Source organism: Nesoenas mayeri (genome assembly GCF_963082525.1).
Source record: "Nesoenas mayeri genome assembly, chromosome: 10".
In the NCBI taxonomy this organism is placed as follows: Eukaryota; Metazoa; Chordata; class Aves; order Columbiformes; family Columbidae; genus Nesoenas; species Nesoenas mayeri.
The window spans coordinates 19658185-19675283 of NC_137560.1; the positions used below are offsets into that span (position 1 = coordinate 19658185).

Here is a 17099-nt window from a genome sequence, read left to right on the forward strand (position 1 = left end):
CCGAAGACCCACGCTCTACATGTGCGCGCTGCTGCGTGTCCTCAGCCACCGCTCACCATTATGTGCATCCAGGTTATCACCTCCCTGTGCATCCTCCTCATCCTCCTTTCTGTCCACCAGAAGGAATTGTCCCCATCTTCTGTGTTTTGTTGCTGGGGCTGCGGCAGCGCGCGGGAAACGCGGTGCAGCGCACACAGGGTGTTGATGCTCTCAGACCCTGTGCCACGTCGAAAGAACAACCCCATGAGTCCAGCTGGGGAGTCTCCTGTCAATCTCCTATCCGTGTGCTGTCTTACAGCTTTCTTACTGCGTTTCTATCGCTCTAAATCTTTCAAAGAAGGAATCTCATAGCTATTTTGTAATAATGCCTTCTGGCATACTATCTTGCTTAAGTCTGGTTTTTTTTTATTTTTAATTTATTTCTGAATCTCCTCAAGAGGAATAGCCTAGCAGCTTGAGAAATACGTATGTTGAGATTTCCTAGCTGAGTCCTACTGATCCTGTTTGTTGGCAGCTGCAGCTGAAATTGTTGCTCTCCTGTGTAGGAGAGCAGATGGATTAAAGCAACATGTACGTGCAAAGAAGGAGTTAGAATTTAACCCGAGATCCCCTTTCTCCAGCATGTGGCCAACTAGGCTGTTCACCGACAGCTTCACAAACTATGTGTATAACACCAGCAGTATTTGTCGTTCCCAAGCTGTGCTCTGTCTCCTAAATGTGCTTCTAATCTTGTGGACTGACACCAGGTCGGTGAGTGACAGGGTGCAGATTAAAACCCTGCGATGAAACAGAGCTCATGTCGTGCTCTTTGTCAAAACCTTTCTGTGGTATCGAAACTGCAGCTACAGACTCTAAATTGTTGGTTTTTTCCCTGTGCAGCCTGAACTCTGTAATCAGGAGAGTGCCTGAAATGTCAGACAAATTGTAAGCAATACTGTGAGGGAAACCTAAAGATGGAAGGCTTTTTCTCACTTTTTTTTTTAAGCTTGACTTAATCCAGTAAAAAAAAAGGCAGGCTGGCTGTTTGGTTTTATTTTTTGCAGCTATGTCTTTTTTTTTTTCTGATAAGTGAGATTAATTTGAGTTTGTTTTTCAAAACAGCCTTTTAATGCTCAGAAACCGGTAACAGGTGCAGAGAACTTTGCCACAAGACTTTGAACACTCAGGGTGTTTATGGCAGATGATGTTAATCGCAGCTCAAGCCCCTGCAACCCCATGAGTTTTCTACCAGGACTGCATGTTGGAATTCTGCTTTAAAAATGGGTAGATCAAACCAAAGAAGAAAATGTGGCCCGCCAAAAGCTTTTTGGTTGCCCTTTTGTTTCTTCTTAATTCTTGATATTTCTGCAGTTTTCTGAGAAATCCTCTAGTAAAAACAGGACAGTCAGGCAGTTTTTCCAGTGGGGTTTAGAGGGAGTCAGATCTACTTTGCACATGAGAAATTAATGTAAAATAGTATTTTTTTTCCATTTGTGGGTCACTTTCTTTACCTCAGGATCCTTAAGTAAAGCATGTCTGAAGGTATTTTCTTCTTCAGCAAAATTATTTGATAGAAAGTACAATTTCTTCCTGAGGTGTTACTATTATCTACTGCAAACTCAATTCAGTCTCCTATTTTGTTTGTCATTTCTCACCAACAGCAACAATTTCAGAGACTCTTGCTCTGTGTTTTTACTGTTGTAAAGAATTTAAGAGTGTGTTTTTAGAAGTTTTGATGCAACACACAAACCTAATATCTTCCCAAGTTCTTAGTTACCTTGTAGAACCAACAAAAAACTAGTCATGGATTAAAAGAAAGGCTTCTCAATATTAATCCTATTTGCTTAAATCTATTTTTATGAAAACATTTGACTGGCAGAAGCAGAAGAAATGGGAGCCGCATTTCTTTATGCCAAGTTTGTGTTCATCTCAGCCAGATATTTCAGTGCAACCCTGATTTAACAGGAATTGTCAGCTTGGTGCAAAGCCATGGATGTCAGCTCCAACCAGATCATAATATCTCCAACTCATTCTGAACTGAATCTCTCCGAGAATCATATGATGATTCTTGTTTTAAATTCTAGTTACCATAACTCTGCAAAAGTGAGGATGGAAACACACCTCCAAAAAATAGGCCATCCCTTGGAGAAAAGCGAAATGAACTCATGAGATATGCATGCGACATAAATATGCATGAGCAATTTCTGTAGAATGTAAGCTCTACAAAAGACAGTGGTTTTTTAGCTTTTAGGAAACATTTCTGTCTGAATAAGCGGCTGTCAAAGTGACATGGTTGAAAAGATCTTCTCCCGTAGAGAAGAGGTGAAACTTCAGCTATTCTAACAGCTTATCTAGGGAAGCAAGTTGAGCCGTAGTTGTCTTAGAGCTCTCCAAACCCAGCAAGGTACCTGCAGAGCTGCTTTGCAAATTCTTTTGATATTGTTCTGTCCTAGGGAGTGCCAGACTCTCACACTTCAAAAGTGTGAGAATTTTGCTTATCTTGGAGAGTAAAGAACCCAGGAGATAAATGGAGGTAGAAATAAAAAGGAAAAAAAATACTATGTTCTCTTTCAGAAAATGAATAGATGTGCATTTAACGTGGTGGCCTTCCTTTGTTCTGCTTTCAGAATCTAATTTTGTCCAGCGCTATGTAAATTTTTCAGACTTTTTTTGCAACTCCTGTAGAGTCTTTACCTTGTGCAGAGCAGTTGCCTCTTGGCACCTTTCCTGTGTGCACAGACACTGCGCCTCTTGTTCAGTGCCGCGACGAACCTCAGTGTTTGGTGCCCTTTTCTGGCAATCAGCAGCCTTCTATCAGTGGGAAGCCAAAACTAAGCTGCTGGAGGTTTGGAAGAGGCTTCTGTGACTGAATTCCTGTTTTAAGGTGAAGCTGGAAATTGCGGATTGGATGAGATCTCCTGTCTCTCCAGCTTTGCCACCCCATTGTGAAGAAAGAAGCCTGGTCTTCAGTCAGAAATTTTCCAGGTTCAGATTTGGAGCTGATCTTTGATCTTAAAGTTTGAAGCTGATGGTGAGAAAATGGGGGAAATGAGAGTGAGGGAAAGAAAGTTTTTAGTATGACTATTGCTTTCAGCTTTCGTCTTCTAAGCTTTAATAAATTTAGTCACAGATAGAAGAGCTCTGGAGAAGTCAGGCTGTGTAGAAGCATTGGCACAATTCATCAGTTGCAGACAAAAACTAAAATAGAAGTGCAGCATCTAGAATATCCATTCCCTTCTGCACTTTGGTCTGTAGAACTATTTTACTGAAATGACCTGCAAGACAGCGAATGAGCTGTCTCACCGTCTTTGGGGGTCTTGGTATTCTGAAAAGAGAATAGGGAAGTTTAAGCAAAGCTGACAATTCATCCAAGGCTTCTTTTCTAATTTGTTTTGTGTTTGAGACAAAGCATTATTATTCCGGAATAACTTGAGGTTCTTCTGGCACCCAGTGACTGATAGGGGACTGAATTGTAGTTCTTCCTGAAATGTTTTGGAAGTTTGAGATCTTTCATTGTGTGAAACTTTGGACTGTCCAGGAAATGCTGTATGGGACAGTGTGTCCAAACAGAAACCAAGGTTTGTTCCCTAAGCTGCAGTGGCTGCGTACGGCATGGGCATCGGTGTCTCCTGCCTGAACAGTTCAGCAGTATCAGCTTCTGTTCTTTGCTTCTCCGGTACTGTAAGGTAATGAATTATGTACGTATGGACCCAACTTCTGATTGCCATGTGTATTTTTCTGTGCTCAGCATGTTTTGGCTCCTGCTTACAAAGAAATACTTCAATTATTCTGGGGTGTTACTGTGGAAGAACTGGCTGACTTGGTACAATCATTCACTCATTGTGAATGCACAATCATTGAAGAGTCTGGGGAGCACTGCTAATCAATAGGAGCAGGCTTTTGTTAAACACTTGTTTTTCTTCTCATGCTTGTTTTCTTGAGTCTCTCCAGCAGTGTTGACCCCGATGTTGTTCACATTTGCCTCCTGAATTACCAGCCTTGCTGTTCGTGAGCAGGATGTAGATTGTAGTGTGATGAGACTCCGCTCAGCAGGCACAGCCCCAGCCTCATAACTTACCTGCTCCTCTCCCATCCCTCTTTCTTACAGTCTGAATGTTATTTATCTTTAACATGTAAGAATTAGGACTTCCATGCCAAGCAGACTCTGGTACGTCGCTGCAACTGGCTGACTCTGGGACTTCTTTTTTGTGAGATCGCTTGCCCTCCAGTCAGGTTGTATCAAAAACTTTTCTGCTTCAGGGCTTTTATGAAAGTGGACTCATGTCATGAACCTGGCTTTATCAATTGAAAACGTTTTATTCTTTGGAGCTTTTATGATGAAAGTAATACAATTAGCATTACACATGATCCCATCAGTGCTTGCATTTGGAGCAAAATAGGAATGGTAACAGAAGCGTTGTTATTCTTCTAGATCTATTAAGCTGGCATCTTTCTGGAGCATTAGTTCCACATTTTGCCTGCCACTTTGACTCAAAAGCATTTGATTCTGTCAGGATAGTTTGTTAGGTTTCAGAAATGTATATGCCAGTATTTGTATTTCTCTTTCTATACATCTTCATTCTTGAATGTACTTGGTGCCTTCTCTGGGAACAAGTAACTTCATGGAGTACGTGGAGTCATGATGCTGCACCTCAGGCTCTGAAAAGGTGACATACCAGGTCGTAACACAACACGACCTGATGCTTTGGCTCTTCTAGAAAAAAAAGGATTATTTGAACATTGAAAATTCCTCTTATTGCTGGGATTTTTTTTAGTGCCCAGCAAAGTGGGAAAATCTGAAAGTGGAGGTGGATAAGAACAAATGAGACACGCCGGCTGCGTCGTGTTGTTGGTGCTACGTGGGTTTAACTCGCTGAACCAGCCGTCCAGCGCTGAGAAATGCCAGTTCAGGAGCGGGGCAGGATTGTGTGGCAGGAATAGGTCAGTTGTGTTGTGTTGTGAAACTGCACCTCCTCACTGGAGCAGATTTAGATGAGTCATGGATTTTCTGCCCTGAGGTGTGCAGAGCCTGGCTGCTTTGTAGGAGTGACCATTGCTTGTTTTTCCTTTCAGGGTTGCTGTGTATCTGGTTTACTAGTACATCGGATCCTGTGATTCACTTGTAGCAGGATTCAAGAAGGCTTAATGGCTTTTCAGCTGGTGATTGGGACTGACAGCTTCTCTAGGGGAAAAAGGGAGCTCTTCCTGCGGCTCGAACAGAAGGAGCTCTGTTTTCTATTTGTGTAGTGGAGAGAGTGTCTTGGAGTGCAGGAGATAGAGCCCTTAACATCAGTGGGTGTCTAAATGCAGAATGTGCAAACCACTGGGCTTGCCCAGGTGCTTCCTAGCACAGGGAGGAGTGAGGAGGGGGGTCGGGAGCCTTCCAAATCCCCCTGGAAGGGGTGTCTTATTTGCAGGAGACCTACTTTGTTTGAACTCCATAGGATAAAGGCATGAAGGGGTGTAGAGGCAGGTTGAAGGTCCAACAGCTCAGCAGACACCTGTGGTCTTGGCAGGTACAAGCCTTATTGTGCTAGCAGACCAGTCTGGTTTCTTTGGAAATAAACTAATATTCAGAAGCAAAGGAGGGCTTGTTTGCTTGTATCCTTGTAACATGACTTTAAATGTCATGTTGCAGTATTCTAGAGAGTGCTCGGGCTAGCACAGGCTGCGCTGGTGCTTGCCAAGAGTCCGCGTAATGCAAGCAACTCTGCATGGAAATGTGCCCTGTCACAGTAGCTTTCCATCTTCCTATTCCAGGCCAGCATGTAACTTTGTTCTTGTCAGTGAAGACTAGGGAAAATGTTTTGGTTTTTCCCCTATACCCTTTGCCGTTACAACATGTCTGCCTTGCAGCTTGTTACTGCTTCTCCAGCTCAGTACGTGGGATCTGTCTGCCCCACGGTACCAACTTTGCACACTTATCAAGGACCCTGATCCCGTCTGGTCTGGGCCTCTCAAGTGGTGACCACAGAACTGGATGTGGGGCTTCCATGAGCAGTGAAACTAACGCAGTGAATTCTTCATTCCTTCCTCTCTGAGTTGTTGTGACTTAAGTATGTGAGATAGCTGGGGTACAGCCGTGTTTCATTTATATTGCAGGTGCACTGACTGTGAACCTTGTGTCTGGTAATGTAATGGGAGCTGAGTATCACTGAGATATTGTACTGGGTTTGTACAACTGATTAGTCTTGGAAGAAGATCATACTCCTAAGCAGAGTTGTGGCTTCAAAATATCCCTAACTTGACTTTTTTTTTCCCCACCTAGGTATCACATGCTGTCGCAAAACTAGTATTAGTTAGTTTCCACTGGCAAATCTCAGAGATTTTGGAAAGGTAAGTGTAAATAGTCTTTCCTGTGCTCAGTGCTTTGCAAGAATGCTCAGCGTGGTCCATAGGTGTCTTTTTGACAAGCGCCTTTGAACCTGAAAGCAGGCCACGCAGGCTGTTCCAGGGAGTAGAGGAAAACCACTGTTTTGTTGAGGCTGCATTGTCTGTAACACATTTGTAAACAGGCAGAGGGTATCAGTGGCAAATGTCTTTCAGTCTGAGTGATTCTTGCCATGCTGGGAACACTGTAGATGCATTTAGCTTAAACTTCGAGATAACAGATTGACAGTGCTGCATCTATATTTATTCATTTTACCCAATATATAGATAATGTATATTCTGTTTTGAACAAATGACCCCTAAATCATAAAGGAGCACTGAACAGATATATTCTTTAGTAGTACATTCACGTTGAAGTTTTTTCTCTTCTGAACATAAGTGATGTTTTTTTCCAAGCTGACTAATGTTTGGAGAGCAGGGGAAGATGGTGAGAGAGAACTGGGAACTGCAGCCCCTTCGTTGCTTGGTCAGTGTCATCGTAACAGAGTCCTCCAGCTGATTGCAGAAGGAAGGTTCGGACTCTGCCCAAACATATATGGGAAGTGTGTCAGGAGGCACTGCTGTCTGGCAGCCCCTTCAGTTAATACTGGCTCAGAACTGAGCTTTGTCTGAAAATAGAGAACATATCAGCCTGACTCATTCTGCTGTGCCATTTTTGGCCCTGTAGCCAGCAACTTCATCCAGAGGACATATGGGAAATGCATCTCATGTATGGATATTGTTGCAGCATCTTTGGTTATCATGCATCCTTTGAAAGCTTTTCTCTGGGGAAGGTGAGATTCCTGCATAGCAGCTCAGGGCAATTCTGCATGTTAACTAATGAGATTTAAACAAGAGAAAGTTCGGAGAAGAGTTTACTTCTAAAGCTACGACTTTGCAAGTTGTTCTCCAGTTGAGTTGGTCCTCAAACTTCTGTCTTGGTGTGAATTGACATTGCCAAATAAAAGCTCCCTCATACAACTACAAAAGTGCTATTGGGGAGGAAGGATTTACAGTGTGGGCATAACTGTGATGCCACTATTTCAGAATTCATTGAGATGTAAACATTATTCTGGAATGGAAATGCAAACAGCAAAACACGTTTAGTTCTAAAGCTTTGTATGCCTGGGGGGTGATAATCTATCACAGAATAAATACTTAACTAGGTAATAAACTGGCGTCAAAGTGAGACCTAACCAGGATAGCTTGATTTTATTTTGTTTTTTTTAAATGTATTTATTTTTACAAAGGGATAGGAGACAGACACTTGCTGGAGTGTGTTATAATGGGAAGTGGCTTAGGATTGCTCTAGGAGTGTGGATAGAAAATCTCAGCTTCAAAAATAATGTTTTGGGGGGAGGGAGAGAGTTGTAGAAAGATATTCATGGAGGAGCATGAGAGAAATGTTACTCCATTACTGGGAGAAGTATTGTTTCTGTTTCTGATTTTGAAGAAACTCTCAAAGTTTTGTTGTTGATGAGACTTCAGCTCGTTATATTAAGAAGCCTCACACAGGATGCATTTCCACTTTCCTTGTTGAAACGTACCCTACCGTTTGCACAGAGCCTGTTATTTAATCAGGCGAGAAGGATCAATTTAACAAAGCAAAATGTCTTCAGAAATCAATGTGATTGTTCTTCAATTGCCTTTTCAGGCACAAGTCAAATGCTGCCCAGTTGCTAGTAGAAGCACGAGTTCAGCCCACCTCATCCAAACATGTAAGTATGCTCACTATTTTGGTCTGTTCCCTTGGCAGACACCTCCGACCCACCTCGTCGGAGGATTGCATTACTGATGGCATCATCTGTCCTGTATTAACCCTCTGCAAACTCAAGTCCAACACCCTAACTTAATGCAGTGCTTACTTTTTAAATGAGAATGCACTCAAGAGGTGTCTAACATTTAAACAGCAGCTTTACTATTGTCTCGCAGGTAGTGTTCAAGAATTATTTGCCTTAAGAAAATTGAGCCCTTTCTTTTAGCGTGAGTGATGGTACACGATGGAGGGAGGAGAGTGCATGGGCTTCGCTGCTTCCAATTCTGCTCTCTGTAAAAGGCGCTCAGGGGAAACTCTGGCTGCACAGAGTGAACAGAGCTTGTCTGTGCCTGGAACAGAGATTTTTATTTTACATTTTTTCTTTTCCTGAGACGACTGTTTGCTGCACTGCTCTGCTCAGAGATGCTGAAGCCAAATCTCCCAGTGGTGTTGCTGCTGAGCCAGTCAATAGTGATATTTGAACCAACAGCTTGTGTTTTGCAGCTGGGGCTACACAGGTCTTTAGATTTGGGGGTTTTTCCCCTTTAAATAGAAGCTTCCTGTTGCATGTTTACAGGTTTCATTCACAGTGGGTGCCTTGGTACAATCCACAGTTACTCCAGGAACACGTTGCCATGTGTCAGCTTTTGAGTGATAAAATACTACATCTGAGAAACACTCTTTGGGTGGGGGGGGAGGGGAGATTTTAAAAGCCTGATTTGACCTCCGAGCTGACTCATAACCAGCAGAGAGTGAGAATGCTAAAGCAGCTGACAGGGGTAAGCTTCATGGACTCTAAATTATCTCCCTAGATGCTAGAAAAAAATCTCTGTTATTTATCATACCTGCAAATTAGTCCGTGTATTTTAATATTTGTCCGAATCTTATACCAGCTGTCACTTAAGCGCTCCCCACTGCAATGGTGATTTGATTTTGGGAAGAAAGGTATTACAGTTAAAAGTTTAGTTTAATTCTTGACAAACTCAGTTTGCTAGCCAATTAGTTATGGTCTTTTTGTACCAGTGCAGAATGATGATATTTTGGGGACAGATGCTCATACTGAGTCTGTAGAATAACTGCCCCTATAGGGAGAAGCTATAGGGCTGAGCGCCGAGGGCAGCATGCGAAGGTTCACAGTGGTGTGCATGCTGTTCAGGCTGCACAGTTGATCCGGGCAATCAATGCAGTTGCAGACTCGGTGAATCTTATGTTGGTCCATAAGTGAAACGGCCTAGAACAAAGTTGCATTATTTCCTTTTCCATGTGGTCATGCTACAAGCGGAGCTCTGTTGGTCACGCGGCTGCGTGTTGTGCTGCTGCTTTGCGTCTCCGGCGTGCAGAACCAGCTCTGGAAGCAGCAGCTGCCTCGCACAAGCTTCTCAAAGAGTAGCGAAGGTTTATGTAGGTAAAAAGCAGTTATATGGCTTCTCTGTGAAACGAGAAATAGGATCACAAAGTCCTTTGTGAGCTCAACAGCTTTGTTGAGCCTTGCTTTGGATGGTGCTGTGCTAGACATAGATCTTCAGGTCCCAAGGGTGAGCCGAGACGTGCCAAGGGCTGGATCTGTCACCTGGGGATTAGCTCTGCGCTCCCCAAGGGGAGACCCAGACTGCTTCCCAGTGGTTTGGTGAAGCAGCAGCCTAATTATGCCTGACTTGAAACAAACCCTCTAATCCTTTTCAGCTGAAGGGATGATGCCTGCTTTGCCAAATGTAGCACAGGCAGAAGATATGAGATGCGAGATGATGGTCTGTGAACTCTCTTTTCTCTCTGTATAAACACTACGCGCTGAACCTTGAGTCGCCTCTCCACTTACCAAAAATCATTGTCCAGAAAAAGGGCGCTGCTAAGCCTGCTTCCCGCTGTAACGGCTCTCCAGGGCCTGTGGAGCAGCGACAGTCTGGCCCAGCTAACAGAGAATATCAGTAAATTCAAGGAGGGATCAGCACAACAGTGTATTTCCTCATTTGTCAGATAAGGTGAGAGTAAGAACCAAAAAAGTAAAGGTGAGTTCTGGGTAGCACTAGATTAGAAGCAGGAGCTGTTCCATGACTGTTGTGTTCCGTGAGATTAGAGGTTCATGAGAAGGACCAAACGTCGGGGTGGTGCTGCACCCCAACACATCAGCTGCTCATGAACCTGTTCTGGCCTGGAGCTCACCTGAGATAGTTGTCACAAGGACGGTGATGCAGGTGCCTGCAGGTGGGGTGAAATGCGCTGGGAGAGCTGGGATGCTTTCACCATAACGCTGATTTCTCTCTCTGCCAGGCAATGGTACATTCCTCCCATCACTGCGCGGTGTGCATGCAGTTTGTGCGGAAGGAGAACTTGCTCTCTCTGGCTTGTCAACACCAGTTCTGTCGCAGCTGTTGGGAGCAGCACTGTACGGTGCTCGTCAAGGATGGTGTCGGAGTTGGTGAGTTCAACGTGGTGCTGGGCTCATATTTGCCTTGTTGGCCGTTCTGGTTGAATTGGTTTAAAACATCTCAGTAATAAGAAAATGGAGCATGGAATGAGTATTAACTTGAACTAGTAGTTTTACCTGGATCCCTGGTTAGTATTGGCATAGCCACCAGGAGAGCGCTGCTCCTGCCTAACAAAACGTGCAAGTCCATAGATCCATTTGCTGTTTTTCTCCTGTTGTGATCTCGAGAGCATGACTGTAACAAGTTTGAAGCTGCAGACTTGCTGCATTTTGAGTTTGCATCTCTCATGATGTGTTGTTGCACTGCCCCTGGAGTGCTTTTGAATGTAAACATCTGTTCCCTTTGTTGGGTAGAAGCCAAGAGCTGCCAGGAGTTGCTTCGGGCTTTTCCTAGCCTGTCCTTCATGCTGCCATGGCAGTAACATGCAATTTTCTACTTCAAGTTTCTGACCTTGTGAATGCTGGTTGAAGCACTTGAATACTGGTTGAAGCTGGTCCTGGATGCACATGTGCCCCGTCATCTTTCAGTGAAGACAGCTGGGCTTCTGCTTTTCAGCAGCCCTGGTAGATTTGTTTCGCAGTTGTGTCTCTCTTACCACAACAACAGATGGCACCTAGGAAACTCTGTTGAATGCTCTCTGTGCATTCGCTCGTTATAAGTTGCACCACGCTCAAGTGTTGTATTTTCTTTTCAGGGGTCTCCTGCATGGCTCAGGACTGCCTGCTTCGGACACCAGAAGACTTTGTGTTTCCATTGCTGCCTAGTGAAGAGCTGAAAGACAAATATAGGCGCTACCTCTTCAGGGACTATGTGGAGGTATTGCTTTTTTTCGGTTTTAAAGTACCCTGGATCAACTCACCGATGACTTGCAGAAATGTCGTTTGAAGTGTCTTGCATCATTGATTAGAACTGCAGTACCTGCAGCAAAATTGTCCCTGATAAACATGATGCGGCTGCTCCTGTAGGACAGCCTCGCTGACAGAATGCCCTAGCAGGTTGCCAAAGTAACTTCTGCTGTAAGGTCACCCAGTAACTCCTTGGCTGATGCTTCAGTATTCTCAGAATGTTGCAGCTCAGAACTTCAATCTGAGTTTTAAAGCCCTTCTTGCTCTAGTATAGAGATTTTAGGTTCTGAAAATAAGTCCCTGATCTTAGCGTGGCTCAACTGAATTGGCTTGCTCAGTAACATTTTACGTGAGATTTTTTTAAAATTAAAGCAGCAGTTGTTAAGGTTAAATGTGCAGGAGTATTCTGGTAATTTGGAATACTCAAGCAGTGAAAGCAGTATGAAAGAGAGGTGTCACCTCTCTTCAATAAGAGATCAATTGGGAGGGAACAGCCACCACAGGAAAGCAGCTGAATACATTCTGTGGCTTAAGGAGAGAAAAGGGAAAGACCTCAAATGGAGTAAAATTGCTTGTTCAGTGTCTCGATGGGGTCTCATGGTTGTGTTGCTGTGCTTGGTCTGTAACTCTCCATTTGAATTCCCTGTTCTATAAAAGCTGTAAGTAATTGGTGTTCCCCTTCCTAATGTGGAAGAGGTTTTCAGTCTTTTTCAACAAGAAATGGCTGACTTGTATGTTTTTGAGGATAACAGTGGTTAAACTTGAATAGATAATGCTCTTCCGCAGCCACTGCTGATCTTCCCACCTTGGTATGTTCACAGAGCCATTATCAGCTGCAGCTGTGTCCTGGTGCAGATTGTCCTATGGTCATACAGGTACAAGAGCCAAAAGCCCGGCGAGTGCAGTGCAATCGTTGCAATGAGGTCTTCTGGTAAGCAACAGAGAAGGTTAAAGGTCACGGCAAAAGTGTCTGCTGTCCTCAGAGCTACTCTGTTTGCCTTCCAACAGGTTCAGAGTGGAGAAGCATCTCAAATGCTTTGCTAGAGTTGTTTGTAACTTGAGTTAGCTTGAGTAATTGGACACCTGGGGTCTGACTTCTGCAGGTGGTCAGCTGTCCTCTTGCTCCCTAAACTCCTTGGGAGTTGGGTGTTCTGATAACCAGGGAATGCAGGGCTTGAGTAAGGAAGGGGTTACAACTCTACTGTTCTCATTTTTTGGCTGGGTTACATATTTTGATACAGACATAGTGGCTGGTGTCTACTGATATGGCCTCACTGCTGGTATTGAATTTTTAAGTTTATTACAAGTATTTGACTTCCAGACTGTCTGGTGTGTTTTGAGGCTCATGTGAGAATACATTTCTGGTGAATAGAAACACTGATATTCCTTGTCTGACCTCCAGCGTGTGTGGGACCAGAGAAAAAAGACTTCAGCTTGTGGGGCTGCTGGAGTGCCTTCTGCTCCTGGGTCTGCAGAATCACTGCTGCTGCAAATGTCTGTGGAGCGCAATACTGGTTTAGAGGCTCAGCTTACTGGTATCTCCAGGCAAATGGCTTAACTCACCTGGGGCTGATCAGGTTATGCTAATGCAGCTCCCTGGTATCGACCACTGGAGTCAGGCTACTTGTAAAGCCACTGGTATAGCCCAGGCCTCTGCAGCTGTGTTGGAGCAGACGTAGGTGGACTCTAGGAGGGATGTGTCAGCCCTCAGACATGTGGTTTGGCAGAGGAGACCTCATTTTACACTCATCCTGACACCAGCTTCTGCGCAAGGGGGTGGGGAGTTGTTGGAGCTCAGCCTTGCTCTTTGTACTCTGGTCATACACATGTGCATTTGCATCCCTTACCTTGGCCTTTCAGATCTTGGTCATCAGGAAAACCTCAATTCTAGAGACACTTCTCGGAAATCAATATGTCTTTTTGGTTTTTTCCCCACATTAAGCTTTAAGTGTCGTCAGATGTACCACGCACCCACAGACTGTGCTACCATTCGGAAATGGCTCACCAAGTGTGCAGATGACTCCGAAACAGCCAACTACATCAGCGCTCACACTAAAGATGTAAGGACAAGCAACTGCTTGGGTTTTTTTTGTCCTCTAGTCCTGCCTGGGAAGCAAGATACAATTCTATACATACGTAGCATTGTGTGCTGCTTTTTCATAGAGGGTAAATTCTCACAGCTCCACGGGGACTGGGGTAGACAACAGCTGGATGCCTTGGGAATGTTTTATGTGGGAGACCCAGCTGCCCCCCTGCCGTAAGGACCTGGTGGTCCTTATTCCACACCTGGTGTGAATGTCTTTGGCAGCCAGGTGTGCTGCCCTCCCACAGGCAAAAGAATTGTGGCTGCTTTGAAAGGATCAGTGGAGATGTATTTAAAATGGAAGGAGAGAGTATAGTAAGTGCGGAGTCTGTACCAAATAAGGCACTAGTGGTGTTTAATCCTGAACTGCATGGATTACTGTGAACTGGGAGGCGAGGGACATAATGTCTTGATTTGGCAAGGACAGCAAAATGGGGCAGATGAAGTCTGTAAATTAGACATCTAAGTACTTCTAGGAGTTTTAGACCCAAGAAAAAGTAGTACTACTCAGAAGTAGTGCATATTGTGCACTCTAGTCTGCTTATAGTATTGTCTTTAAAGGTCATAGATGTACTCCCTTAATCCCCCAGATTAGCTGTCTGCAGACTGGAACTTTTAATGGCTTTTTTTTTGGATTTTGTGGCCTGACTTCAAACCAGTGCTTAGCTGGCATTCGTTCTACCATAGCAAATGACAATTGTGACAGTGCTAATTAGCTGCAAGCTTCAGTTGTGTTAGCAAAGTGGGTACTTAGACTAGAGATCTTAAATTCCCTTCTTTCTCTGGAAAAGGTGCAAAGGAAGGTGATGGGATTGTTTCTGCCATGCTCGTTTGTAGAAGGTTCTGTTATTTTGAGCATTGTCCTGGCATACATTTTGCTTGCCATTAAAACCTATAAAAAGCAGCAGAACCCGCTCTATCCTTTGTACCTGTGCAACCCAAAAAATGTAACTGAACTTGACACTCCAGGACATCCGTGAGGTGGAGAAGTGAGCGGCTCTCATCGTGGTCAGCCAGGTTCTCTGCAGCTGAGTTGTCATCTGTTAGTGGCTAAAGGTGGGATAGAGTGCTGATTATCTTGTAGTACAAGTAGCTGTGAAAGCTACTGTCGTATGTGGACTAATTACATCCCTATGCCTGAGCAATTGCCAAATGGTAACTCAGGGAGACCTTCAGTTTTACACGGAGTAACAACAGCAAATTTGTTTTCTTGAGCAAGCAGCCCAGTGCTGCAGTGGAATTTCCTTGGCTTTGCCATTCTACTTCCTTTTTAAATGGAGCTGTCAGGAATTGGTGCGAGGCAGGGTGTATATATGTTAATATTGTCATATACATGTATGCATATTAAAACAAAAAAAGACAGGAGGGGAATAATCCCCCAAGTGGTGTCCTTCTCTAGAAGGCTGCTAGAGACAGAGCTGGATCTAACAAACGCTTCTGTTTCCCCAGTGTCCCAAGTGCAATATCTGTATTGAAAAGAACGGAGGCTGCAATCACATGGTGAGCAATTCCTTGAATACATCAGACCTTCCTTGTTCTAAGCAGAATTTTTTTTCCCCACTTTCCACTAACTGCTGCCTCCTGTCTCTTCTTTTTCAGCAATGCTCCAAATGCAAGCATGGTGAGTAGGACTTGGAAGCGGTTTTCTCTGCAGGGTTTGTTAGTGAGGATGTTCTCTTCTCTTCTCTTTTTTTTTTTTTCTGATATGAAGACAAATTTTGAACATTGACTGAAATATTTTTCCCCCTCGTAAAAGGTGAACAGGATGTGAATTACAGGGTTGTGTGTGATAGTGTTATTTTTCCTTTTCCCCACTGGTTGGGATCTCAGCCGGGCTCTGGTTCGGTGCTGGTTTGGCTCCCTCTCCCTGTCATGTCCATTATATAGAGAAGTCTTCATCTCTGCCATAGTATTAACAGTGGAGTCCATCTCTGAGGAGAGTATTATGTGCTTTCCATGTAATTTTATTTGTCATCAGCTGAAAATACTGGCAGAATTGAGCCATTTACTCAGATCAGCTTAAGTCCTTTTGCTTAGGGATGGAAATAATGAGCTTCAACCCAGATGAAACTGCAGGAGCTGTGAATTGGTCTGCGTAACATTATCTGTTGGACTTCTCAGTCCACCCCTGTGCAATTAGCAGCCTGAGTGTCTTTGGCCCATTATGTGGCCCTACAAAATGACAGCCTGTTCTTGCATTTATCTTTTCATGTCAGAATTAATCTCCATTGCCTTGTAGTGGGATGGCTTGTATTCAGCCCTCTAAGTTAAGTGTGCCGCTAGGAAACATTATGGTATCAGAACCTTATTTGGAAGATGATTAAAGATTGCTGTCCTCTATCATTTCCTTTGCCTTGGGTTTCTCAGCAGCACTGGACGTGCTTTGATGGAGCTCTGTGACAAGGGTGAGCAGGCAAGCGCCAAGGTACCATGGTGACAGGCACTCACAGAGGCTGGTGAACGCTGGAAATACGAATTTCAGTCTCTTGAATAACACAGAAGTGATTCCTACTGTAGCAATTTAATCTCCATCTTTACCTTCCCAGTGGAACACTCACAGCCTTGCTCAGAAATGAAGAAACTGTCATGTGGGTTTTGCTATTGCTCTCTTTTTCCCTGCTTTCTTCCCAGTTCAGTGGCTCCTAACTTGAAGCATCATAAACCACTGATATCTGAAGTTACCTGGGTAGTTCCCTTCTCAAGAGAACTGCTTTATTCAGCCAGAGGTCTGCATGGGGCAGTGTGCCCGTGGTGGGAAGGATGCAGCTCACAACTAAGACCGCGGCCTTGCCTCTTCTTTAATCGCGAGTGGCAGCCTGTGCAGAGCGCAAGTTCAGTTCTGCCTATTGCTCTTGGTGTACAGGGCACAGCACTTCAGGATTTACTTTCTATAGTTGCACAGGAGGCTGTACAATGAAAATCTTCAAGACAGGCTCTTTTTTGGCTCACAATTGTGTTCCGTTATGCAAGATGATACAAAATGTATGTTTCTTGGCTTAGCAGGAATATCTGAAAACAGATGGGCTGTGTCTCCTGAAGCTTTCCTTTCTGGGAGGTTTTTTCTCTGCATCACAGTGGGTTTTTTGCTATTTTCTGCAGACTTCTGCTGGATGTGTCTGGGAGACTGGAAGACTCACGGCAGCGAGTACTACGAATGCAGTCGGTACAAAGAGAATCCTGATATTGTAAACCAGAGTCAGCAAGCACAGGCCAGGGAGGCCCTTAAGAAGTACTTGTTCTATTTTGAGAGGGTAGGAGACATCTCCTTGGCCAGAGCTGCTGTAGCCTTTTAATGCTCCCTGCCTGGTGCAAAGGTCATTGCCAGCAATCTCCGTGCAAGAAACTGCCCAAAGACAATCTGTGCAGCATTTTCAGGCCCTGTTGTTTTTCACTCAAAACACTGCCCTTCGAGTCCCATCCAAACCAGTAGTGTTGTACCCAAAGCAAATCATATTCACTCCTGTATTTCCTTGTGCTAGAGAAAATCAGCATTACCTGTATGCCACTGTATCATTTTCCTGCAGGCTGAGTGCTGCTGCATAGATAGATGTTGCTCCAATTGTTCCCTTGCAGGACCAGGGAACTTCAGTTCCTTGTGGTATGTCTCTATAGAGACAAAGAGTATATAAACTCTGCCATGT

The 17099-nt window shown here is 44.2% G+C and overlaps 1 protein-coding gene across 6 annotated transcripts in view; it reads left to right on the forward strand.

Moving 5' to 3' along the window:
* The window catches only part of ARIH2 (ariadne RBR E3 ubiquitin protein ligase 2), a 32442-nt gene that overhangs the window by 10716 nt on the left and 4627 nt on the right, over positions 1–17099 (forward strand). For 3 of the 6 annotated variants that reach the window (XM_080350231.1, XM_080350234.1, XM_080350232.1), the window contains 9 exons: positions 6248–6315; positions 8003–8066; positions 10373–10520; positions 11225–11346; positions 12197–12306; positions 13318–13435; positions 14908–14958; positions 15058–15079; positions 16558–16709. In XM_080350231.1, the coding sequence (XP_080206357.1) occupies positions 6248–6315; positions 8003–8066; positions 10373–10520; positions 11225–11346; positions 12197–12306; positions 13318–13435; positions 14908–14958; positions 15058–15079; positions 16558–16709 (855 nt within the window). Of the gene's footprint in view, positions 1–6247; positions 6316–6796; positions 7143–8002; positions 8067–9973; positions 10084–10372; positions 10521–11224; positions 11347–12196; positions 12307–13317; positions 13436–14907; positions 14959–15057; positions 15080–16557; positions 16710–17099 lie in introns of those variants that run through there. The other 3 variants (XM_080350233.1, XM_080350235.1, XM_080350236.1) reach the window with 3 other exon arrangements.